Consider the following 27,775-nt stretch of genomic DNA (forward strand, 5'->3'; position numbering starts at 1 on the left):
AAACTATATTGATGTCTTAATGCATGAAACAATCTCTTTCAATACCATTCAATTAAGAAAAAATTAAGAAAAAAATGAAAAACTCGCCAAGCAATTTTTGTTATTGACTGATATGACAATCATGAATTTAACATTCTAAGAAGAAAATGTATCTATTCTTATCGAATAATGAAGAGTTCTTATTGAACACTAATTATTAGAGTCACATAAAATACAGTCACCACTGCCGTTCGTAACATTACTCTTAAACTAATAATGAATCCTCAACTGAAAATTTAGATCCCCCTTAAATTGAGACAAGCATAAGTTCTAGGGCAATTTTGGTACAATGGAAATGAAAATAAAAGAAAATAATGGTAAGGGAGAGAGATGAGAAATTGTGTTTGGTATGAAATGTTAGAAGGAAAATAAAAAGAAAAAGAAATATTTGGTGGAATACAGTGAGGCATGAATTATAACTTTTGTTCTCCTCTCATTTATTTATTTATTTTATTTATTTAATTATTATTTTTTTTTTTGGAGAAAATGGAAAGGAAGACCATAATTTTTAATGAAACTTTGTTAATATTAAATTTGCTCTTATTTTTATAAAAGACAAGATCTAAAAATTCATTAAAATAATCTATTTTCCTTTATTTCCTTAAATATGGTCATTACCATTCCCTTCCTTTTCCTTCCTTAATCAACCAAACAGAATAAATACCAAACAACATTCTCTCTTTTCCTTTCTTCTCTCTCTCTCTCTCGCAAGTAATGTTATAATGTTGAGTATGCTAAGTGCTGCTTCCCTCTTTAAAATGACTAGTATTAAGAAGTACTTGGGCAATTAGTTGATCAACTCTGTTGATCAGACCAGGAACATTTATTATACATCCCAACCCAATAAATACAGCTACTCGAAGTCATGTTAACTTGGGAACCAGCCGCCCAACTTTCTCTCCCACCTCTCTCTCTAACTTTCTCTCTCTAAGAGATAGCTTCGTCTTCTTTACTCTGCCTCTCAGAAGTAGGGAGATAAAGGCCGCTTCCCACAACTACAATAAACTCGGCGTGTTTCAATAAATATGCTCTGTGAATTTTTTTTTAAGTCGTTTTTTTGTTTTCTTCTGCTAAATCTGTTCATGTTCGGTTTGGTTCGTTTTCAGATCACATAGGCAAGTTTGTTGTTTTCTTGGACTAGATTTCTGGTTTAGGTCGGTTTTGGTTTTCCCGTCTCGATTTAATCTTTTTTTCCTTGATTTGATCTTGTACGGGGTTTCTTGGGTGTTGGAGCGCCTTATGGTTGTACCTTTAGAGCGGTTGCCGTGATGATGGCCAGACCTTTCGGTCTCTCCTGTTTGCTGCGTTCTCCCATAGTGATTCCATTTGCAGAGTACTGAGCTCTGTTTCCTCCACAAATCTGACGCATGTTCTTCATTTATTTGCTTTACTTCAAGATTTGTATGCCTTTTCTGGTTTGACTTTATACCTTTGTACTGTCATCTTGGCTTTAGGTCTTTGTGCCTTTAAATGACTCAAAAAAAAAAAAATATATATATATATATAAATAAATAAAAAATAAGAAAAAGTCATGTTAACTTGGTAACACATTTCAAGCAAAAAAAGGTGTAACATGTATGGATCCAAAGACACACTAGCGCTTCCATCAATTTCATTCCAAATGTTCCATATTTTACAACCAAGAGACAAAATACATATTCAATCCATAACAGTTCCATCTAAATACTAGTCAGGAGACAAAACCAACCTATAGCAACCACAGAGCCTCCTAAAGATAAAACCACCACCCATGTACCAACAACATCCCAAGAGCTCATCAATAGAGACAATTTCCAATTGCCTCATTATTTATCATCTTACCTCTTATAACTCGGCTTAAGAAATAGGTCTAAAAAGCATCTATCTAATTACTTGTCTGCTCGAGGTCAATGACTAAAACCCCAACACTTTCCCTAGCACCCCAAGGAGCTGGAGATGTGCAGTTAACTGAGGAAAATGGCCGGGGGTGTCGATGATTTCAATCGTCGTTTCGCCCTTGATCTTCCTCTGCATGTAGTCCGGGACACCGGACGGTACAACGAAGTCGCTAGTGGTCGAGATGATGGTGCATGGGGTTGTGACCTTCTCGAGAGTGTCTCTTTCATCACTCTGAAAAATAAGTTTTGCTGTAGAGAGTGCAGCTTCAGGCCTCATTCTTTTCACGCACTTTTCGACTTTCTCTACGGAGAGAGGATCGCTTGCATCAACACCCACAGAAACAAACTGTGAAGCCCAATTGTTGAAATTGAACTCTATATTTGACAAGATTTGCTCAATATCTGATTTTTCAAACCCTCCTTCATAGTCTTCCGAATTTAGGTACCTTTATGCAAAATCAATAAATTAGTTAGGATTTTGTTTGGATACACATACTCATCTACCTGAATCATTCTCATAGCATATTAATAAGATTTGCCAATAACAAAAAAGAAAAAAAGAAAAGAAAAGGAAAACTTATGATATCTTGATGTCTATAACACTTGAACCAAATTCTTTCTCTAATCAAAATTATTAACTAAAGACAAATACAGAACATAGAATATAATACTTGAACCAAATTATTTCTCTATTAAAGACAAATACAAAAAATAGCATTTAATACTTGAACCATATTATTTCTCTAATCAAAATTATTAACTAAAGACAAATACAAAACATAGAATATTGATTGTTGAACATGGAAATTCTTCAATATTCCAAGTAAGAGAAAGAATATCAAATAATAAAGACAGCAACAGATTAAAAAAGATAAAAAGAAAACATAGAAGAAAACCCATGTTCTCTCAACCAATCTAAGACCATATTATTTCACTAATAACAAAAAAAAAAAGCTAAATTAAAACAAAAATATATTAATTAATATAGAAATAGACTGAACATGGGTATTCTTTAGCACTCTCCACTCCAACATATATCAAAAGGACTAGCCCTCTGCTAAAGGCTCCCGCCATTTACAAGGTGCAGGAGAGTCATAAGTACACAATATTAGCTTCACATGCACGAGAATGTTTCCTTATTTCGGATAGTGACCACCATGTCACACAATACATCAAAAATATCAAGACAATTATATATATTTTTTTTCCTTTCAAAAACACATCAGATAATATATAAATCAGCATGAATACACACACACACACACACACACACACACACACACACACACACCTCGGTGAAGCTCCAATGAGTATGAGGCTCTTGAAGAGCTCGGGTCTCTTAATGGAAGCAATGCATCCAATAATACCAGACATAGAGTGGCCAACAAGAACTGATGAGGTCAAGTTCATCTCTTCTAGAAGACTGATCAAGTCATCGGCAAATGAATCAAATGATGAATACTTCACCGGATCAAAGAGGTTCTGGTCTTTGACAGCTCCAGAAAAGCTCCAATCAAAGACAAGAACGCGGTAACGTTCAGCCAAGCAGGGAAGGATTTTGTCCCACCAAGACTGGTCTCCGCCATACCCATGTGCCAGAACTATTGCCTCCTTGCCAGACCCCACTATTCTAGCATTCATGGCTGTGGACAGACCCTTCTCAAGCCTCACCATGTTTTTCTACCAGAGTGTGTTTGTGTATGCGTGTGTGTGGGGGCTATGTATGGTATAGTTTTGTGGTTGTCTGTCCTGTTTATATAGGCACAGGATTGGATGGTTTAACAGATAAAAATTAAGATAAGCACATGGGTTTAATCATATATTATGATTGTGTGTAAATAATTGGGGTTAAAGTTGGAAATTTCGTGGAGAGGCCTCGTCTTGACAAGGACACTATTATGATGTCTATTTCAGCAATTGCCCATTTTCGTCCAGTCTCATCATATTCATATTGGTTATCTGTTTCGAATTTCAAACTTATGATGGTGATTAAAATGGACTGTAAATGGACATTTTTCAAAACTGAACCACCCAAGCCCCTGAAATGTTATAAAATTTCATTACATTATAACATTAGCATAATCTGCAGTACTAAAATGTTGCCTAATTAAGTTTTACTAAAGGAGTTAAATATATAGTTATCCGTGACTGTTGAATATGATTACTTTGTTTGTTTGATAATTATATATATTTGATACTTAAATAATATGTGACGGCCACTGTACTTGATGTGGGGAAAATTTCTTGTTCAGTAGTGAGCAAAAAATCATTTTTGTATTCCTAATTTATTCAAATATTTACATATATGAAGGGAGAGTAAGCCCATGTACTTATTATTGTTACATATATGAAGGGAGAATAGAGTACAGCCTAATATTAGGAGAATAAAGTTAAGTTTTAACTTTATAACAACAGCAACATAATTTTATTTTGAGGTATCAGCCTAAAATTTTATTTATTATAAACGTGGAATATATGATACTAGCATTGCTCTACCTAATTGTTCTATTTAAAAATCCTGAATTGAGGGATCAAAACCTCCAACGAAATTTAGATCGAAATTTCATTATTTCATTTGACAGCGTTAATCACCATCCATTCACCTAAAAGTTTAAGTTATTAGAAATTGTATAATTGTAATATTTAAATACTCTAACACAGGTAATTAAATCAGCTTTGATACTGAGTTAACTACTAAAACTTTAAACTAATACATACAGGGGTAACATCCTCTGGCACAAGGAAAAAAAACTTGTGTGCATATATATATATATATTAAAAAAATATGATTTCAGCTTGGAGTAGGTTAGACCTACCGTGCAAAGAGAGTCAATCTCGGCATTATGGTAGGAGTGGATTGAAGAGTTGGATTACATTTAAAGCTTAGATAGAAATTTTAGGAAGAGAGTGAATTTATAAGACCGTTGGGATCATTTAATAATATGTTTGAACTTTTCAAGATACATTGCCAAGGAGAGCCACATATTGGTAGCCATTCCTGCACCAAGAAAAATGTGTATGAGTTTGCTTTTTTGACGGTTTTAGGAGCCAAAAAGAGTTTGTCTTGAAATAATTTCTGAGTCACATCACCTTTTTTTAATGAACAAATTAAAATGGCAATGTATTTATAAGCAAGTAATGAGATTTTCTTTTGAATATAAATATTGCTCAATACCTTGTGCTAACAATCAATATAATTGTTAATATAAGGATTAATGTTATTTAAATCTATTTGTTTAATTCAGAAGAATTATAAAGGAAAAAATCCAACCACTATTGTCGTTGATTTGAGAAATCAATTTACAAATTAAAAAGTCCACACTCGTGTTTAGTGACTTTGAGTAATTAGGTAAAAATACCAATCTCAAAACCTGTTGTGATTATTTATTCACATTTTTTTTTTTAACAGTTATTGTGATGGATTGAAAATCACATCCATATTCTTGAAGAAAGATATTCTCTTGAGGTCATCTCAAGCGGTATACGTCCAGTGGTGATTTGCACACATTAGAAGTGTTTGACAAGCAATTATTTATGCCAAAAGCTCAAGAAAATAAAAAAACAAAAAAAAAAAAATATATATATATATATATATATATATATATATATTTTTTTAAAATTTTTTTTTTTATTTGATATTCATACACTTTTTTTTTTTTTTTTGAGATTTAAATTCCTGAATTTTTTTAAAAAATAAAAAATTAATATCGTTAGGTTAATGAACCTTTGGTTATATGTATATATTTTTAAAAATTTTATCTGTTTATTTAATTAAGGTTTATGATACTACGTATTGGGAGGTGAAATGAATTAGGATTAAAAAAGGGTAGTGGGGGCCTAGAGGAGAAATGGAGGACAACCACATAAAGCTGCAACCGTGTTCAGACTTTAGACATAAAAAGTAGTCATTTGTCGTTTTGTGTTTATTGGGGGCTGGTCCAGATAAGTCCAGAGCTCGACTTTTCTGCCATTAAAAGTGGCGTGCCCCACCACGTGATGTGATCCCTCCACCATGGTACTATACTGCGAAAGTTGCAAATAAGTGGAAATGTGGACCTCTATCCATAAGTCTACATTGAAAATCAAGTACCATGTAATTAACGAGACCAAAAAACAAAAAAAAAATTCATTTATTTATAAAGATCACTATATTGAAAATTCACATTTTTTTGAATGTTTGTTACACATTTTTCATTGATTTTTTTTATGAAGACATGGTATTGAAAATTTACATTTTTTACATTTTATAATCATTTTTTGTCTCTTTACCCATTCCATATAGATGCAATTTTTTTTGTCTCTTTACCCTTATGCTATATTTAGTTGGATGGATGGATTAAGGAGGGATGGATGAGGTTTTTCGTGTTTGGTTGGAGGGAAGGGAAGAGAGGGAGGGATGCTTCACCCCTCCCTTCTTCATGTTTTTCTATCCGTCCAAATTTGGAGGAAGGGAGGAGAGAGAAAATGAATAATTACCAACAATATGTAATTTTCAATTTTAACCTTTTCAAAAAAATTCAAATGGATATCTACTTTTTATTATTTTATACAGTAAGGATATATTGGTAAGAAAATATAAAAAATTTATTTCTCTTTCTTCCAACCAAACAAAAAAAGTATCACCCCATCCATCCTTTCTACTATTCATTCCATTCAACCAAACAAAAAATGGATGAGACAACTTCCGTTCCCTAGGGATTCTTCATCTATCCATCCCTCTATCTCTTCCATCCATTTTTTCATCCCTCCAACCAAACGAAGCATTAGTATATATGTGAAAAGTGGACTTCAATTTTTCATGTATTTGTAATTATAAGTCCTTAATTCAAATTCTTAACAATGTTACCAAATAGATGCATAATTTTTTTGTAAAAAAAAAATACGATAAAACATGTTTTTATGAACTCACACGGGACATCATCAAGATAGACTTGTTTCAACTAACTTGGTTCGATAGAACCAAATCCTTCTGTAAAGATTTTATAGGAGAAAAATTAAATGACATATTAATTCACAGTATGAACCCAATGGCCCAAACATGAAACTCAAGCTTGTTACATAATTTACTGAAGTTACAATGCATTAAATTCAAATTTAACAAGATAATAACTTAATTTAATATTGAATTCAAATACTTAAAAAATTATCATAAGTTGTATAGATGAACATATATATTATATATATGTTTTAGGGCAAAAATACTAAATTAGATATTAAAGTTGTAAAAGTTTAAAATTGAACTTCTAGGTATAACGAGAAGTAACTCAACTGTTGAGTTATGAAAGCATTTACATAAATAAATACTAGTTTATATATGATATATAAGATTTTTAATTATAATTCCTTCTTTAAGGAAAAAAAAAAAAAAAAATCTATTAATATTTTCTCAGAGGAAATTTGGGGAAAGGGCAGTTAATATTCCAACGGAAATAGAAGCGCCCCACATACATGAGTTGTCGGTCGAATTGTGAAGAAACCACAAGTCAAAAATAAAAACTTGTTGGATCAAACTTTACAATTTAATTAAATATATGGGCCGTGGCCCAACAACTTTCTAGAGGTTGTCTCTTGTTTGCATCGAAAGACATGTGAGATCTTTTTCGTGATATGAGAGGGACGTGTTCTTTGTCACGTCTTTGATATTTTTTTCTTGGACTTGGATTCTTTTCTTTAACCAGAATCCTACTACTGATTCAATGCTGATGTCAGAATTTAGTAAATACTCCATATGTTGTTATTCAAGTAAAGTATCATCAAACAAGTCAAAACATGATTTGGTATTTGAAGCACAAATAATACTATCACACACACACACACACACACACACACACACACATACATACTGACACAGGTACATATGTAATTTAACATGTAATGTATGTCCTGAATAATTGACAAAAATATATCCAATAAAACATGTTGATGAAACGCATTCTTGGGAATTTGGTACCTCAAAAGGTGGACACAAACGGACATATGTCCTGAATAATTGGTTGGCTGAGATAAACAACGGTTCTTGATCCAAATGGCCTTTCTGACCAAATTTTATATATATATATATATATATATAATGGTGTATATGTTAAGCCACATAAAGTGAAAACGAGAGCACAAAAACGATAAAATTAAATCACAAATAGTAAAAAAAAAAAAGAACGAAATGTAAGAGCGGTACCCGTTGAGAAAAATTGTATAACTTAAGATATATACACTATTCAATCTAATATATATTTAATGGAGTATATGTACTATTCAATCCAATTCGATTTGTAATCAAACCATCATAATAATTTTTTTCATTCAAAGTAACATACAAGTTTCTAAAATCAGATTAAAAAAGAAGTAAAGCAACCACCTTAGCGCTTTAACATAGAATTGATTCTGAGGAAGTGGACATCCGTGATTTCTTGAAGATAAGAATAAGTTTATCAGTTAAAGAGGAATCATATGACTTACGATTTGGTAATGATTTTAATACTGGCTTCATCTATTTAATTTAGGCATTGATTAATCAAATAAGGAATAGCTTTACCTTTTCAAGGTTTAGAGTTTGATAGATAGGCAGGCTGTTTAATTAAATTATAGACCTATAAATGGGTTGAACCTATTGATTTTTTAATAAAAAAATTGATAGAGTAATGCTATTCAAAAAGAATCTTTAGATTTATAATTTTCAATACAGAATGATGTAGCTCATTTTGGATTCATTTCTTCCAAACTAAAGGAATATTATTTTTTGTTCTATTTTTAAAATTGTTATTACCATATATCATTATACAATATTTTACTATATGAAAATTTCAATTATTTAACACAACTTAAGTCATATAGAATGGGTACGAGAGTATGAATGGTCATATAAAGTGGGTACGAGAGTAGGAGTCACACTTAAATCAATGCCTAGAGTCGTATGACTTACTATGCAAAGACGGAGTCGCTAGAATTGACAGGCATATTAGTGATTAGAAAATGGGACAAGTTGATAGATATAATAAGAGAAGTATTCAAATTGTTTGGAGGAGTTGAAGCGAGATTATAAGAATGACAATAAATGCAAGAATGCAACTTGGAACTGCACCAGAAACGTTTTGAAGCAAAGGGTGCAATGAACCTGATGAAGTAATTTATGGTTGGCATTGAACTGAAAAGGACAATTGCTTTTGACTCGAAGAAAGGACAGAAAATTAGTTTGAAGTTTGAAAGCCATTAAAGCCTAAAAGGTGAGATCCACTATTCATTGAAGACAACTGGTGCAAAAATGGGACATGACACTATGACACTACTTGATGAATACATTACATCGGCAGTTTTCAGTAGCGCACATTGCATTAAGGCATCACCAAACAGTTGTGTGCTCATTGAAAGGATGACTCCAAACTACTACAGTACTTTTAATTAATTTATTTATTTAGGAAGGAAAGGGGGGAAAAGAAAAGGAGTAGAAAGGAAAGGAAAATGAAAAGGAAAGGAAAATGAAAAGAAAAGGAGTAGGAAGGAAAGGAAAATGACGTTTTCCTACAAGCATTTTGCATTTTGGCTAACACCGTTATGTTAATACATAAGCTTAAATTATAAAATCACAAGATAACCCTTTTCTTCATTTCTCTTTCCTAATCAACCAAACAAAATGAAAGAAGACAACTTCCTTACCCTTGATAGCCTTTTCATCCCCTCTTACCGGCTGCACGGAGATGATGGAATCCACCTTTGACAAAGAAGTTCTTGCCTCGGTGCACCTGGTGTCGTCCGAAAAACCAAAACCAAATCCAATTTATGGTTTCTCTACTGCAAATACATATTAGCATAGAAATAGGAAAACAATTTAACAAATATTAAGCATCTTCACGAACAAATAATATCACTGCATTGAGAGAGAGAGAAAGAATGACCGCATACGAGTCACGTACGCAATAATCAATCACTACATCCTACCCAGAAGGTAATGGTAGGAGAAAAATGTAGCTGCTTTCTTGTTCTTAAGAAGAACAGGTTAATCTAAAGAAGAAGGATTTGGAACTGTGAAACATTTATCCACACTTCCATAAATAATTGAAAACATTAATAACACTGTCTCAATGTAATATCCATGACTAATCAATTCCACTGGTTCAAATGCAAATAAAAAGGTTTCAGAGATGACAAATGCCTTCTAAAATGCAAAATCTAAAATCCAAGCACTCTCCCTGCTGTTAACAAAAGGAACTACCTCTGCAAACAGCAACTCAAATCTTTTAGCCAGACAGGCTTGTCCGGAGCACAAATCAATCACTTTTGACGGTGACTAAGAAAAAATGCCTGTACAAAGAATGAGAGCAACGCTTGGCAGTAATTTATCGTACAAAAGATAGATATTTAGTTAAATGTCAATACTGTGTTGTAGAATTTTTTCCATCTTCAATGCCACAGCTTACCACAGAAACCAAGCCGTGGCTTCTTTATGGATATGATATCTGAGAAGGAGTCAACCAATTGTCCTGCCAAACTACTTGGATCGTCAATCAGAGTTTGAATAAAGGTGTTGACCACCCTGCGTTCCTGTTCGGTTGATCTTAGGCTAAACCACGTTAGAAATTTCAGCCTAAATTCCGTTGTAATATGATTTTCACATTCCAACTGTCGAATGATCTTCACACAGTACTCAAAACTCTTATCCAAGCAACCTGATCCATTGCAGATTCGAAGTGGTGATCCATTAATCAGAGTGCTATCGTTGTCGTGTGTCTCTTCATTCGAGCTTGTCGCCCTTTTCCTGGACTGTTCTGCCTGGGAATCAACAGCTGGCACTTCCCCAGCTGGTCCATGGGTCCAATCCTGGGAGTCACCACTACCGTAGGATCTCACTAGGCCATTCTTCTCAATGTCATGAGAAACAGCATGATCAGCACCATCGTTTGCCCCAACGGCCTGCCCCAAAGCGCACCCATTATTTTCATCCCCAGGGGATTCAAATGGAGGAGGTAGCTCCTCGTTTAAATCAGGTACTGAAGAAATGTTCAAGTCAAGTCCCTGTGAAACAGATGGCAACTGGTTTTCTTCTAAAGTTTCAGGTATCCCTTCATTAACTCCACAGCGTTTTCCCATATCTACACCACAAAACCCTTCATAGCAACCTTGTTCTTGAGCCTTAATTAAGCTCACGATCTTCCCAAGATCTCGAACCTTGAATTCAGAGGAAGATCCACCAGCTACTGTAGTCTTGGGCTGCTTTTCGGCATTGGAAAATCCTCCAATCAGGGGAATTTCTTTCTTAGAACTCATGGCAGCTGAGTTGGAATTCTTGTGAATTATCTCCACACTCTTGGAGAAACACTTTGCCTCAGAGTGTCCCAGGTCACCAACCTCCGTGTAAGAAATTATCCGGAAGGAGTACTCTGTGCACGGCAGCAGATTGGAAATCGAAATCCTTCTCTGCTCTTTTGGAAAGATACAAATAGGTTCTTTAGAATATGTCTCATCTCTACTCTTGCAATACCAAAGCTTGTAGCCCTTCGTATCATCAGATGACGTAGTAGATATTTCAGTTAAAACAATCACAACTGAAGAAGACGTCACTTCTTCAAAGAGGAATCCGCAAGCTGCAGGAAGTGAGCCCTCTGCCAAGGCAACAAAGAAAATTTATTCATTGAAGGACTATAATATAATTCTTTTGAACGATTGGAAGTAAATATAGACAAATGTTTAAGAGTAATAACCTCCGCAGTTTGGATTCCTGTTAGAAATGGTGGCCAGCCATTCATCTGCCTTCTCAATTGCAAGAGAGCAGAGTTTATGCACATCACCTGCAACAGAAAGTCTGCTGACGATGCCCCGTGCCATCTTGGACGAAACTCCATTCACTGGACCAACCTCTGTTTCTAATTTGGTCTTGGCATTGCTAACAATTTCATGCAGTTGTTTAAACCTGGAAGTTCCATCCAGGAGCCTGTAACTCAAGAACATCCTATGACAGAGGACATCAACACGGCGAGCATCCTTTGCTATACTCAGCTGCTTTTTCCAACATCTGGCAGAATGAATATAGTGAGACCAATCAGGATCACAACCTACTTAAAGGAATCAAAATTACTTGCAGTTTACTGATCTCTACCATATTTTCTCACCGTGTTAAGATTCAAGCCCAAATACAACCCAAAAACACAGTTCCCTGTTTCCCATGATTAATTGAGACATTATTTGTTGTCATAGACATTATTTCCACTCTTTTTTGTTGGGTTTATGGGAGAGATCATAGATCTTTAGATGAAATTGTCGATTTTTTGGCTTCTTTGAAGGCCTAAAGGTCCTTTGTGGCCTTGTGTATATTTTCAGGGTTTCACTCCCCTTTTGAGCGCTTTTATAAAATTATTCTTACTTATCAAAAAAAAATAGAAATCCCTTGTGCAAGAATATAATTCAGAATAGAATTCAATGGAAAAGTGTAAGCCAAAAACAACCTAAATTAAGTAGAACAAAAAAATTCAGATGAAAACAAACAATATTAAGTTATCTCTTGTGCAATTTTTTATTTCTGATGGTGGTGCTGGTGGCAGCAAGGAAGGTCCATTCAGGAACAGTAAGCATTATAATTTTAATCAAAAGTTATTAAGTGCAAGCAAACAACTCACCCAAGTATTCCTGAAACTTTACCACAAGCAGCACAACAATAACTCCCATCTAGCTGCATCAATTGGCCAAGATTTACAACCCCCACCTTTCCACGTTGGAGGGCGCAATCAATGTGACAAGATAACCCACAGAAGTCTCCCTGACCAGATTCAGATGTGCAAACCAACCAAAGACTAGGATCCTTGTTGTCATCAAATAAGTGACAGATGCAACAAGAGCACCTCCTGCAAAATGTGTCATCTATGGAAAGAGCAGCTTTGCATGCAGAATTTTTACAGATCCATGAATTTGAACATCCAAAATCTGGAGACTGCTCCGTAGCTGGTGGAATTCGAATGGGGTTTTCTCCCTTCCTGTGTTTCCTAGATAAAGGCTGATCCTTCGCATTTGAAGATGCTTTCCTTTGTTCCAGATTCTTCAATGTTTTCTTACTTGTCTTTGGAAGTTGTTCAGTCATTTTGCATTTAGATGAAGCTGAGTATTTCAATTCCTTATCAAAACAGGTTTGAAAAAGTTCTTTCTTTGGGCCTGATTTCAAAAACTCTTGGAGAAGCTCAGGACTTCTTGATGCATCATCTGAATGTCCATTTTTCTCTGGGGTGCTTTGCACACTTGAAGAAAGACTTCGAACACTAGAGACTGGATCAGAAAGCATAGCAAAGGAATGTGAGAAAATCTATAGCAAGGGCAGAAATACAGATATAAAGCGGAATTGAAGAACATAAATTATACAACTCATTAATTCTAGGGAGTCACAAAAAACATCCGACAGTACGACAGAAAGAGAAAAAAAACCCGAAAAGAGGCTATCTGATTTTGCAAGTAGACATTGAAAAAAAGAAGTGTGAAATTCTTCCTCACAGCTCAACTCTTATTCTTCTCTGTCCCATACGGTTTGGCAGCCTCAATTTCCACCCATTTACCTCTTTCTCAAGTGCTGACACATCTATAAAATGCCAACCATCCCAATTAGCCCTCAGGCTAGAAATTGTAGCAGATGGGCCACTAGTTACTAGACTTTCCTCATTGAGCTCACACTAATCTCTACTTTACGAAAATTGTCACTTGGATCCCATCACTGCAACCACTGTCCCATGAGCAAATCATTTCTTGTTTGCTAACACGCCCTGCTACATCAAATTTAGATGGCCTTGTACTAGCCTTAAAAAATTTACATCTAATTTTATTGGAAGTTGAATGTGACCGGACATCTCAAAAAGTTCATCTACTCTCAAGATACCCAATACCACTTTTATATGAAAAATCCTCCTCTATCCTTTTCTGTTTTATAGGCACATCCTTCTCTATTTCTCATTCTTCAGGAACATCCGAGCAATATATTAAGTTCTACATATAAGTCTAAACAGCGAGAAACAAAGGTGAAAATAACATCACTGAACCTCATCAATCGAAGATACTACATGAACGCGCACAATAAACATACACACACTGAGAGAGAGAGAGAGAGAGAGAGATCCAATACAGTCACACTGTTGAATCAGACAAAGATAAGATCAAGATTGAATTTGTTGACCATCTTCCTAGTCTATTGGAGAAGTTAACAGTCTAAATAATACGATTCTCACAAAATTAGTTTATCCGTTGAATCTGTGGCCTAATAAGATCACTCCATGCTGCCATGATTGAAAGCTAAATTGATACTATATCATGGATTCATGACACCCAGACCCTGTTTGTGCAAGAGAAAGGCAATGAGGATGATACTTCATGACACCAGACCACTAACAGTTCAAAATAACTCTCTAATCTATGTGATCAATATGAACAAGATATCATTTTTTAGCAAAGAATGATCATGACCAGATTCAACTATTGACGAGCTAATATTATATGTAGAACACATACCAAAATGGAGATCCCAGCACTAGTTCATTAGTTCCAAAAATGGGGATGGTTAGGGAGGAGAAAATAGGTAGAACAAAAAGATTGAGCATCAACTAGTATAGCGGTCACCAAATTAAGAAATATGATTGCAGACGACAATTCAAGAAATATGATAGTGATTAGCAATCCACACATGGTGAAAGCTCAGGGGAGAGAGAGAAAAAGAAGGAATTACCGCCAAGCTCTCAAGTCTTAACCTATCATCATCATCATATTCATTATCCTTGCCTTGATCCTAATTGAATATGGTTGGTGTTACAAGGGGGGACTTGTCCCACATCGGATCCGGATGGGAAGTGACATGGGTATAAATGGGTGAGTATACAGCACTACCCAACAGTTTGAGCTTTTGGGTAAATGGGCAGGCACCCATCCGTTACAGTTGGTATTAAAGCCGGACCCAATCCTTAATCCGGTGTCATGCCAAGCGTCTGGTCCGGAGGGCGTCTGGGTCTTCACCCCCAGTAGGCAGGGTGGTCCGACCGCAACGAGGGCGTTGCGTGGGTTCGAGTGGGAGAGAATGTTACAAGGGGAGACTTGTCCCATATCGGATCCGGATGGAAAATGACATGGGTATAAATGGATGGGTATGCAATACTATCCAACAGCTTGAACTTTTGGGTAAATGGACAAGCGCCCACCCGTTATAGTTGTCCACATGATTTTCTTGTTTCATTCTTTCCTTTAGGGTATTCTTTTATTACTTTTCACATGTTAATTATGATCAGTCTCTTTGCCTCTTACCTTTTATTTTCTAGTAAATTAACCTATCCTCCATGAGGTTTGTCCAAATTACTCATGGATGAAACCATTTGAATACACTCTCTAACACCCTCTGTCAGAATTAATTCCGTTATTTCAATTGATGGAAGCTATGAAAGTACCGTTTTGCCCTCACTAAAATCTTTTGAAATGCTTATGCATTGGCTGATGTCATCAACAAAAAGACAAATTACCCTTTTGCCCTTCTAAACCTAAAGCTTCTAAAATGACTTTTTGTTACCCACAATCAGTTTTCTTTCCCTCTCTCTCTCTCTCTATAAATATATATTTGTATTTGTGTATTGTGTGTCTGCTCTACTGCTGCTACTACTTGTACATCTACACGAAACCATCTCAAGGGCAATTCAAATTCCTCCTCTACCGTCAAATCTAGGGCTGCAACTCGGGCGGGTTAAAGGTATAGCTTGAGCCCAACTTAACATATGAAATGTTCAATCCAAGTCCAACTCTAACCCTACCTTCAACCTAACTAATCAATCCAAGCCAAACCCATCTTTCTACTTTTAAACTCGGGTTTGCAATTCGAGCTTAGATTTCGGGTTAATTGTTACCCCTATGGCCATTCATGTGATCTTGAATTATTTTCCGACTAAAAACTCTTAAACAAAAAATAAATAAATAAAAACTTATTGCAAATTTTTAATAAATTACAAGCAAAATCTAAAAAAAATTAATTTTCATACATGTTAATATACAATAAATTAAGATTTAACAAAGTTGAAATGAAAAAATTTGATCATAATTTGAATATTATATATAATGCATTTCAATATATATATATATATATATATATATATATATATAATATTAGAATTCGTGTTCGGGATGGGCTCGGGTTGCCCAACCCAAGTTGCACCCCTAGTCAAAGCCAACAAAATGCTGGATTTAGAAAGCTCGATTTAGACAATCTAGATATATATATATATATATATATATATATAATATTAGAATTCGTGTTCGGGATGGGCTCGGGTTGCCCAACCCAAGTTGCACCCCTAGTCAAAGCCAACAAAATGCTGGATTTAGAAAGCTCGATTTAGACAATCTAGAAAGCTTAACACCATAGACAGTTGTTGTTTGACGTTGAATGTGCCATCATTGAAGAGACGTTTAGAGACCGTTGAAGGTATCATGATCGTGAGTTTCACTATGAAGGGTTTTAGGTATGAGAGAGAGAGGTTTTAGGGTTGAAGAATCGTTTAACTTATTGGTGATTTAGGTAAGAGAGGGTTTAGGGTTGTCATCGTTCAATTTGAAGAATCGTTGAAAGTATCTTCTCAACTTTTTCTCTTTCCTTCAACTCCAAATCCTTCCGAGTCTATAGATCTTCAAGTAGCAAAAGCTTCAATGATGACCAACTAGGAAAAAAAAAAAAGCTTCAATGATGACTATGGGTTGGGTTGTCCTGATTTTGGGTGGGTCAATGACCTTCTGACTTAAAATGGTTGATGAGCATGGTGATGATTGATTGAAGAGAGCATGACAAGGATGTGTATATGAGAGGCTCTCATATCATCTTTTTCTTGTGAATTTGAACTAGTTGAGAGAGATATGGGAGTTGTTTGATGTATTGATTTATCTTCACATGTTTCTTCACATTTTCAAAAGAAATTAATCATCTTGACAACCTCAGCAGAAACAAAGTGTAAACTCTTAACGGTTGGAAATATAGTTTTGTTAGCTGAAAAAGGGATTATTTTTTCCAAGTTCCATCCGAGGCTAAATGGATGTAACTTTTTTTACGAGAATTTTGTTTGGTTGTTCGTTAAGATTTGGTCTATTCAACGACGGAGAAAACAAAAGAGCGATAGAGCTAAGAGAGAGATTTCTAAAAATGAGAGAGAGAGAGAGAGGGAGAGAGAGAGAGAAGAGACGGATTTCTGAAAACGAGAGAGGGGGGAGAAAACCAGAGTGGGTTATGCAGATATCAGCAAAGGATAGTCTTGTCTAAATAATATTGGTTGAATTTGTCATTTGGTATACTAAGAGGACCATTTTACCCCAGTTAAGAATAATTTCGGCCTTTAAAAATTATTCCACTGATAGACTTAACCCCTGATTGACGCCGGGGGTGGTCGGAGTAATTGTGCTAAACCTTAAGGAAGGTTGACCATACTTTTTCAAATAGTTTCGTCCGTGGGTAATTTGGACAAACCTCAGGGAGCTCAGGGTAATTTACCCTTTCTTTTAACTAATCTTTCTTTTCTTATTGCTGCATTTTTGTTCAACGTAATTGAGGCTGTTCAAACAGGCATTAGGCCAACTAAGAGTATCATTTTATAATTCTACTGATTCTTCTTTTCAAAAACATTTGCCCAAAGTTTTGCCAAATTTAAATAAAGAACCCAGAAGAGCAAGGAACAAGCACATGTGTGATCAACTAAATGCAACCACTGACTGTAAGTCAATAACATCTTGCATATATCATCACTATTGATTATAAGATTATTATGGCTGGATGGTCTCAGATAAAGAAAGTCGAACGAGTATTCAATTTTCAATTGCTTAGCACTTGATGAGGAGCAACATTATAAAAGATTTTTGCATATTTTCAGAAACTTTCTAAGCATACGAGTTTTTACCACCGAATTCGAAGCACTCTCTGCAATTGGCTAAGTTCGGGTATGTTATATCAGGGTTTTGTAACTGAAAATTATAGCACTCAATGGACTATGGTACTAAGAATGTGTTGCAAACATGGATAGTAGAGTCCACCTTGCTATTGGGTTCTTGAATTAAATTTCTGCATCAATAACACAATTCAAGTGAAAAGAAAAAGTTTTAAGAACATATAAAAAAATTAACATAATGTGACTGAGACATGAGAATGAGAAATGCATCCTACCCTAGATGTACTTTGTTGCACTAGTAATAAAATTTTCTTTGATACCAAGAAATAGGGGATAAACTAACAGAATAAATTACTGAATCAAAAGGGGTAGCCCCTGAAAAAATGTTTCTTTTGCTTCACCATGGTTTTGGCCAGAATGGTTATTTATCAAAATCCTATTTGTTAAGAGCAACCCAACATAATATAATCCGCTAATCCAGCAGATTTTCCAGTTAGTAATCTGAAATTCAGAATTACGTAAGATATCAGATATCCACATCAATGATCTTGAAACCTATAAAATGAATGAGACATCGAAATAGAACTCAAGACCATACCAAAGCAATTTATTTCTTAAAATCGAACCAATCAAGAACTAAACAGATATCAGATCATCTAAAGTAGTTTGAAAGCTATAAACTGAATGAGACATTGAAACAGAACTCAAGATTATAACAGAGCAATTTATTTCTTAAAATCAAACCAATCAAGAACTAAACAGATATCAGATCATCTAAAGTAGTTTGAAACCCAAAAAATAAATGAGACATGAAATAGAACTCAAGATCATAACAGAGCAATTTATTTCTTAAAATCAAACCAATCAAGAACTAAACAGATACCAGATCATCTAAAATAGCATTGTAAAAGAAATTTTTAATTGAATTAAAAGTTAAACAATGATCAGAGTTTAATAAAAAAAAAATTCCCAAAGAAATGACAGAGAGATCAGATCTTACTATCAAAAGCAGAGAATCTACAAAAAAACAGAATATGTGAAGAACCTCTGCAACAGACCAGAAACAAGGAAAACGAAAAGTTAAATTTTTAATGAAGAACAGCTAATGACAACACATCCTTACTCCAAATGGAATGGAAAAAGAGCACGGGAGAAAATTAATTGCAAGGAACCAATGCCGAAGGGGTGTGGTGGACTGGTGCAGATGGACAGCCACAACAAAGAGATCGGCACTGCTAGGGTTCAGAGAGAACCCTTCAGAATAGCTACTCTCTATCTCGTAGCGACTTTATATACATAGATAATTCAGTCATCGGATGGTAATTTTGTTTTTCAATAGGTTATGGTAAAAATAGAATTAGAATGTAGATTAAATCTCTAGATTAAACTCCATTACGGATGCTAACAATTTGGAATCGGATCGGGTCAACACCCAATCCACTAAAAAAGGCTTTTAATGATGACACAATGACCCCTACCCCTTGAAAGATGCCTAATGCCATCTTTTAAAGATATTTTATCTGTGAGGGCATGCCTTCGGACTTCACAGTATATCCTAATCAAGAAAAACATAACGTGAAAACATGAACCACCCTTTATGACTTGAATGTATTTATGAAGGAACGTGATCGAACACTTGTAGTTAATTTATCTGAGAAGAGAAGACTCATAATTTATTATACTACTATAAACAATTATAAGCTACGTATAAAGATGTGCCATGGGCCTTCATTTAGATGTTCACCAAAATTCTATATTACTTGATTACAATTCTCTTTTATTATTTATTTTCCTAAAAAGAAGAAAACTAGAGGAGGAAGCAAAAAAAAAAACTTATTGCTGAATTTAGTATTTTAAAAGAAAATTACCACAAAAAATATTCTTAATAAATTTGTAAGGTGATTCTCTTCAAAGCTTCTATTGTAGCCATAATTAGAGACATGCAAAAACATACATGGTAAAATTAAAATGCCACATATTAATGATGTGTAACAAGTCCCAAAGATAGAGAAAATTCCACATTATGTGACAAGTTTCACACAAGCCTAGAAGACGTTCCCCCATCTCTTTTCATTAATGATTTGCAAATGTTAGTCACAGATTTTTTTTAATGGATTGCATATAAATTTCCATATGGTTCCTCACACTATTTTTTACTACATTTTTATCCATCCATATATAGTTCCTCACACATTTTCAACTAACCTGGCATAGTGGTTTCCAACTCATAGCCAAATTTAACCTACCATAACAAACTTGTAGCATTTCATCACTAAACTTCTAAATATATAATTAATTCAATAACAAAAGCTTTATAATTATGAAGGAAGTAATTCCCAAGGAAAAGGCATAAAGGAATTAATCCCATGCTAATACTGTAATTATATTGCTATTTTTAGTGGAGGGAGGTGTCAAGAACGCTCGAGTTTAAAAAAGAAGATTCACTAGATTGATTGGCATTCATTAATTTATCAACGTCTAGAGGTAAGGATAGATCAATGCAACTAACCACTGGAGTATTTAATTGATCAATGTTTAGACGTAAATTTGACGCTAGAGCTTATATTGCTGCTTTGGAGCAACAGGGGCGCCTTATTTATCAATGTCAGCTGTTTAATGGAAACCCCCTAATTGATCATTGTAGAGGAAATAAGATTGATCAATGACGCTAGACCACCTGATTGATTAGCATTGAGAGGTAAACAAAATTGATCAAAGCAATAGAGGCAACTGATTGATCAACATGGATTACTAAAATTGAATTTTTTTCTATTTACATTGCTATTCCTCCTTTGTTTCATCATTTTATAAATATTGAACTTTTCAAGACCCTCTTACCTCTTCTAGATGATGTGTAACTAGATTTAGTTAATCCAAATTCCACATTTTCATCTGGAAAGTAACTGAAAATTTGCAAGGACATTAACCGTTAAAGAATAAAAGGAAGTAGATGTAATTAAGGTTGTGTATGGCTGGTCCTGGTTATTATGGTTTTATAGTGATGGAGGTAGGTCAAGAGGTGAATCAAACGATGGTTTTGGTGGTGATGGGTAGAGTCCACTGGTGGTGATGGTGCTGTTGGATAGTTATAATCTTGTATAGTTGTATATCAGAAATTTCTATAGGATTTGATTAGGTGGCTCTATTACATCATTGGATGCATGAACTGTGCCCGAGTTGTTTCTAGCTGTTGGACGTCCATAAATCCCAACACTCAAGATACAGAGACTTGCCTTGAAATGCGTCCAAAAGTATTGTATGAATACATGGACACATCTTACACGTGCAAATATGGTATATTTATGTATAGACCTGAGATTATTATTATTTGAGGATATATTTCAATATAATTTAAATGGGATGCAATGGAAAAAAAGAAAAGAAAAGAAAGAAGTGTCATCTCCATGTGAGAATTAGGAAAACATTTCCTGCTATATACTGTAAATTCTTCCTCCTCCATCATCACATGTGGGAGATGGCCATGACTGATTTGGGTTTGTATGTTGTACATGTATCCATACTCAAAACCATGTTGCGCTGTGTCAACAAGGGTGCCTTGGGAGAACTGGAGAATCATGTAGAAAAGGTGGTGGTGGCTATAGGAAGAGTGGAGGTCACTACGGTGTTTACTGATGGATTGGGAAGTTAGTTGTGGTTCAGATTCTTAGAGAGCAAGAAACAAGGGAAAGGAGAAAGTGAAGGTGTTAAGTCACAAGGGCAAAGTTGTAATTCAATATTTTCTGTAAACAGCATCCATCAGTTCATATTGAGGAAAATGGGGTCGCTTTGATGAACTTTTTGGTAGAATGGGTCATAGTCCATAGTAAATCCATGTACTTTACCCTTAGAAAAGATCAATGCGCTTTTCCTAGTGCAAAGCAAAAGGCCGTTCTCTTCTGTCAACAAGTTCTTGGATATCTTATTACAAAACTAAGGATGGGGAATTTTACTGTTAACACTTCATAGTAAATTAAATGAAAAACGAAAGAGTAAATGATGTCACAAGTGGAAAATTTTATGTTGAATAAGTACTCTTCCCATAATTATAAATGTAACTCAAAAAAAAAAAAAATGATGTATGTACGAAAAATAACTTGCATCAGATAATGGTTACACAAACAAAATAACACAAGGAGCAGTATATCTCCCTTAGAAGGCTTACTTGAAAGTAGAATTATGGCAGGAAAAATCATTTTTATCAATTTTCACACTCAATTACATCATTACTTTAGACAGTACCCGCAAATAAGGAAATTTCATTTATCGAATTAAATACTGATCTGCATGCTTATCAATTCTCTCTATTCCATTTTGACTTTTGCTATTCAAGTAGCAACGGTGAGTCATGGAGAAGCGGCACAAAGACAGAATAAGTGACAGCCAAAAGAACAACCAATAATAGAAAATTTGGAATATCAAAATCTTACCTTTACTAAGGGATTTATCTTCCAACTCCATGCTTTGGAAATTATATAAGAAATTCCAAGCAACCCTCCCTGTGACAATCAGGGAAAATAATACATTCAAATTAGTATACAACAGTATTGAATATAAAAGAAAATATGCCAATGCTCCAGTATTTTTGTGCAAACAAATAAATTCCATAAAGGCTTCATTTTTAAAATTTTAAACTAATATCAGCTTTATCAGTGCATAAAGTTCGGCTTGATTCGATATAAAGGATAAACCGGAACCAATCCGATCCTAAAGTTTCCTTGAAATTTGGAAACCCCTAAACTGAACCAAATCTGAACCTAACCAACAGAAGTTACAGAACCGCCTAAACTGAACCAAATCTGAACCGCAAAAGAACATTTATTATCAGCTAGGTTTCATGGATTAACCTTGCCAAAATTTACATTCAAAATCAAATATAAAAATACAAATCTTTATACAACACATCATCAATAACGGAATCATAACCAAATCAAAAGAAAAAAAAAAAAAAAAATTTGAAGAAACAGTACATGACATGCACCATTTATTATCAATAATTAGTTATCAAGGCAGAAGAACTATAAACACTATATAATGATATAAGATTGAATGAAAAATGAGGGGTTAAATTTTATGTTTAAAATAAGTAATATATATAACTTTGATTCATTGCAAGGCAAGTCTAGCAAAAACTGCTGCCAAACAATCAAATGAAAATATAAATATGTATAAATAGCATGGTTCAGATTGATTTTGTTTTGTGGCCTCTAAATCGTAAATCAAACAATCCTAATTGAAGCATATCATATTGGGTTGTTCATCTATGTTAGCTGTAGGTGGCTAGACCTAGTCTGGGTGGGCTACAACTATACCTACACAGGGAAACACCAGCTACACCTGCGTTTGGTGGCAACAACATAGGCTAGAGCTAACACTTATTTTTGATATTATGTGCGTTTGCTTAATTGTTAATGATTTAGTTTTTTGGGTGCCTATAAAAAATAGTCATATATGTATCAGAAAGTTTCAAGTTCTTGATTGAATGTTATTGAGATTGATTTTTCTTCTCCCTTCTTCTTTTCTGCCTCTAATTCTAATCTCTAATTTCTCTTCTTAATCTATTCTACCCATTCACTAGCAATCATGCATTACTAGCGGTTCCACTATTTTTGGAACCAAGAGCCAATCGTTGACCTCCTGATACCAAACCATATGGTTTGGAATAGTTCAAATTGAATTGATGGAATGGATCCATGTGCGGCCATATACTGCATTATGCTTGATAATTTAATATACTCTTGTAAAGGGCTTGCGGAAGGCAAAATGATTTTTCCACATTGCAGCTATCAAACTTCACAAAAGGAGTTCAAAAATGGTTTAAGTTATAATAGAGAACTATGGATAGACAATTGAAACTTCCCAACAAAAGGGTAGCATGATTTATTGAGATTCGATATCTTACAGTCATTAAAATTTACTTTCTATATAACATGCATGTTCCCACAACAATACACCAACCGTATACGGAAATATTAGGTTTTGTAAATAAATTAATTGATAAAAATATTTAGATACTCTAAAGGATTTAAAAAATGGTTATCCATAAAAGACGCAATATTATTGAAAACCTATAAATAGATGTCAAAATGTAAAACATAATAATTTGTGCCAAAAAGGAGGGAAAGGGGACTTATTGGTCAAGGCATGCACTAATGCGCAAACAACTTAGGAATCTATTGCATCCCTCTGAGCTTATTTCTAATCGCTAGCAACAAGAATTGAACCGTTAACCCCACCAAAAATTATTAGATGGCATGTCAATACTTTTCTAATGTGATGTAACAATGTAGCTTGCACCTCTCCAAAGTCACATCCCCAGTACAACAAGTGAAAGGCACCAGAATGAGTGTCCACTTGCAATGATTTGGTTGAAGAGCAAATTTTCATTGCCTTACTAAACCACCTCCCACACCTCACCCCCACCCCCCCCCCCCCCCCCCCCCCCGGGGGCCACCACACACACAACTTTTAAAGGGGAGAAAAAACAGAGAGCAAAAGGAAAAAATAATAATAATAATAATACAAAGTCAATACCACCTACAAAGGTAAAAAAAAAATGATGGCATAGATTAACTAGACTACATGAGTAAGTGTAATATTAAAATAACCAAAGGGTCTCACGTGGCTCAACCAATGTAGCATGTTGCCATTGAGTCTCTCCTTGCATACAAGCCCATCTCTTATTGATCCAAATCACAAAATCTGAAAAGGGTCATTATCCAGTGTGGTCTCCACTAATCGAGGACGCAGAGAGGAGTGGATTGCATCGAACTTACTTGAATGAAGTGGCTCGTGCTTTATAGCCCGAGCATTTTACCAGTGCACCAAGCAAATGACCCTTTAACAAAGAGATATGTTAGCAAAAGGCAACATAGAACAAAATATAAGAAAATTTACAATATAGAGTTGAGAAAATTCTGTTTCCAATCACAATACAAAACAAGAGGCACATACATTTAAAAAAAAATAATAATAACTAAAATGAATAGTTCAACATATGATCGAAGAAATGGCATGTCATCATTGAAGCTCCACTTGTGTATGAAGCTTGTATCTTTTATTGGTCCTCCTTCACCAAGGCCTCATAGAGCTCCAACACATGAAGTTACAAAAAAAATTGTTCACAAGAAATTTGGGGGGAAAAAAAATCTGTACAAATACACAAATTTTAACATGACTGATTTATCATAAAAATGGATGGCCACAAGTGAAAGAATTTTGCAGTCTTTGAGTTTGTACATGCATCATGTTATTTTCATTCACAACGGCCCAGAACAACTCTAATTTTAATGTAAAGAAAAAATTTCTTCCCAATCAATGTGAAACAAGAGAAAAGGCAGTCACCCAAAAAAATTATAACAAATATGAATGATTTAACATAAAATTGATGAGACATAAATTAAAGAAATCGACATAAACTAAGTAAATTTTGGTTTTTTGGTAATAATACAATATAATTACGACAAACTTTTCTTCCTTCACCCACCCAGTCCTTCCTCCGAAGCCAATACAACATATGCATTGGGTGCTCATTTAGTTACTGAAGCGTCTCGGAAACAACTAATCTAAGCAGATGTCAAACGAACATCATACATGTTCATTTTGCATTTTTAGCCGTTATTTACATAGTATTGCCCGTACATTGTGCAAATTTAACAATGAAATTTTGTCAATGCAACTTACAAACTGATGGGGTGATCATAAAAGTTTCTAAATTGGGGCAAAGGACATATATACACATAACATAAAATTTAAGGATAAAATATAGTAAAATTCAAAGGATAACGAATGAAAAAGAAGATTAACCTATAACGTGAAGAAAATAACGGATCTGAGCACGTAAAGAGCCAATATATTACAATATAACAAACATAAGCAGATATGTATATACATATATACACACACAAGTATAAACATTGAATAGAGAGAGAACAACATTATACGTACCTCCGAAGAATGTGAGGAGGGAGAGGAATCTAGGGTTTTGATGGAGCGAACGACGAAGGGTTTTTGTTTGGAGAGCAATGAATCTCTCTGAAGGAAACTTAGTTGGTTAGTTGGTTTATGAATTTACAAAATTGTTCCAAATCGTCGTGTTCACGCACGTTTTGGAGCTGAAACCATGGCGGAGCCACGCGCTGGCTGAGGCGCGTCACTGCAGCTCACACTGTTGGAAAAGGGCAGTAGTTGATGCTGATTCCAAAAGTACACGCAACACTTTACGTCTTCTAATTGGAGCGTGTCCTCTAAGTACACCAATAGAGTGTGAAGTTAAAACTTCACTCATATTCTGTTTATTTTTCATTTATCCTTATTAACTGCGGGTAACAATGGTGCTATATGGAACACAATCAAATCTAGTCCCTCTTAAATTGTAATGAAATGTTCTGATTTGGGAGATATACTCTAATCCTCCCGATTTGAAACTTGTTAGTATCTCATTTTGTCATTAGCTAAGAGTTGTAATTCTTCACTTAACTGATTTTAGCTCACACGGTGTGAATATTAATATATAAAGTGTTAGAATTTACTACACTACTAAAGGCAAATATTTTTTTAAAAAAAGTTAACACCATGCATGATGGGTGGTGAAGACCCGCACTGATTACCATCGGGTCTTTTCTTGTAGTTAGTGTAGTTATAAGTTTTTATTTTTTTCTTTTTTATTTGTTTTTGGATTCCTTCTTCTATAAATTTCTGAAAGTGGAAAGCGAAAAGTGAAAAGTACGCTCAATGAAAGTAATAAAAAGGTCAATCCTCCATTAAAAAAAAAAAAAATTAAAGTAGTAAGAATTATTAGCTATGGAATCAAATGGCAGCACATGTTCAACCGAGACCGACCAAACTTTGAACATTTTTAATTTGCTAGGAATGGGTCAATGAAACAGAAAGGTCAAATAAAAGTGTGTTTTGAACATTCTCACACGCTTTTGTTGAACTTCACGCGCCTAATGGATAATCGCCAATTTTGTTAGTTGCCAAATTGGAGAAGGTCGTATTTTGGCAGCATATAGGTCAACCAATGAAGGTGTGGTGAAGAATTGGTGAATAATGTAATGATGGTATATACCAAGTAATGCCATTGTATACAGATCAGTTGGTACATTCGCTGGCGCAGGTTGGCGAGAATTTATGACAAAAACTGAGTCGCTGTCATTTCTCATGGCTGATCCACCTTAATACCATTCTGCAAAAGTACAGCTTTCTGCCGTCCAGGTTTTCAACCACTATTACAACAACATTGATTTAGATTAGTCTCTACCTCTCTAATTTTCTTATTTATCACCGCATCAACTGTAAATAAGAATAGCTTACCTTTTAACAACCAAAAAAAAAAAACTGTAAATAAGAATGACTAATGACAACAATGGCAGTTTTAAATGGGTGTACCTTTTCCTGTTCCGTAGTAGTTTAAAAATCCTATTCCCTTTAACTTTTTTACCCCCTCAAACACCCACCCGCCCCGTTCCAGAATTTCTCCCTTTTTTTAGTTTTTTTCCCTCGAATACAATTATATAACAGTTAAAAATTTTCATAAAAAATGAACAATTAATAATTCAACATATTCCTAAGCTCTGCCGCTCTCTAGGACAACTGAAAAAGTGAGTGAATATAACCTAAAATTTCTAAAACTAATTATATTTACTAATAAAATAAGGATAACTTAACAATTTACCTACCTAAACGAACGGGTGACATCCCTACCCTGAACTCGCGCGAGTTTTCATTAATAAAAACTATCCCCACCCAACTAAATTAAATAGTCCTTGAAAACTGTTATAAACGGGATGGGATGGAGCGGGTACCCATCCTCACGGGACAAATTGCCATCTCTACCAATGAGTGGGCAAGTCTTGTCCTACTCTCTACTTTTAATAAAATGACATTGTTGTCAGTAATTTCCAATATGAAAAACTATTACTTTAAAACAAAAACAAAAAGTAAAGTACATTTATCAAATAGTGAAGTGCAGTCACATTACAATTCAGATTAAAGGAA

At 34.6% G+C, this 27,775-nt stretch overlaps 2 protein-coding genes across 2 annotated transcripts; both read right to left on the minus strand.

Annotated features, from left to right (window-relative positions):
• Nucleotides 1-1,617: 1,617 nt before the first annotated feature.
• Nucleotides 1,618-3,658, minus strand: LOC132280007 (strigolactone esterase D14). The gene is made up of 2 exons (XM_059782105.1): nucleotides 3,208-3,658; nucleotides 1,618-2,362 (listed from the first exon to the last, which is right to left on the minus strand). Exons 1-2 carry the CDS (start codon nucleotides 3,588-3,590, stop codon nucleotides 1,933-1,935), a joined length of 813 nt encoding a protein of 270 aa, XP_059638088.1. The 5' UTR covers nucleotides 3,591-3,658; the 3' UTR covers nucleotides 1,618-1,932.
• Nucleotides 3,659-9,757: 6,099 nt separating this feature from the next.
• LOC132280008 (VIN3-like protein 1) lies at nucleotides 9,758-25,934 on the minus strand. Its single transcript, XM_059782106.1, has 6 exons — nucleotides 25,724-25,934; nucleotides 24,398-24,614; nucleotides 22,207-22,275; nucleotides 12,521-13,160; nucleotides 11,609-11,919; nucleotides 9,758-11,509 (listed from the first exon to the last, which is right to left on the minus strand). Exons 2-6 carry the CDS (start codon nucleotides 24,441-24,443, stop codon nucleotides 10,311-10,313), a joined length of 2,265 nt encoding a protein of 754 aa, XP_059638089.1. The 5' UTR covers nucleotides 24,444-24,614; nucleotides 25,724-25,934; the 3' UTR covers nucleotides 9,758-10,310.
• Nucleotides 25,935-27,775: the final 1,841 nt, after the last annotated feature.

Source organism: Cornus florida, unplaced genomic scaffold, assembly GCF_030987335.1.
Source record: "Cornus florida cultivar Cherokee Brave unplaced genomic scaffold, ASM3098733v1 CherokeeBrave_3.0.0_Hap2_Chr10, whole genome shotgun sequence".
In the NCBI taxonomy this organism is placed as follows: Eukaryota; Viridiplantae; Streptophyta; class Magnoliopsida; order Cornales; family Cornaceae; genus Cornus; species Cornus florida.

Coding starts and splice junctions, on each gene's coding strand:
- LOC132280007 (XM_059782105.1), bottom strand. CDS start 3,590: ATGGTGAGGCTTGAGAAGGGTCTGTCCACAGCCATGAATGCTAGAATA. Junction 2,363..3,207: donor CTCATTGGAGCTTCACCGAG/GTGTGTGTGTGT, acceptor TTTTGCATAAAG/GTACCTAAATTCGGAAGACT.
- LOC132280008 (XM_059782106.1), bottom strand. CDS start 24,443: ATGCAAGGAGAGACTCAATGGCAACATGCTACATTGGTTGAGCCAC. Junction 22,276..24,397: donor TGCTACATTGGTTGAGCCAC/GTGAGACCCTTT, acceptor TGATTGTCACAG/GGAGGGTTGCTTGGAATTTC. Junction 11,920..12,520: donor AAAGTTTCAGGAATACTTGG/GTGAGTTGTTTG, acceptor TCATTCTGCCAG/ATGTTGGAAAAAGCAGCTGA.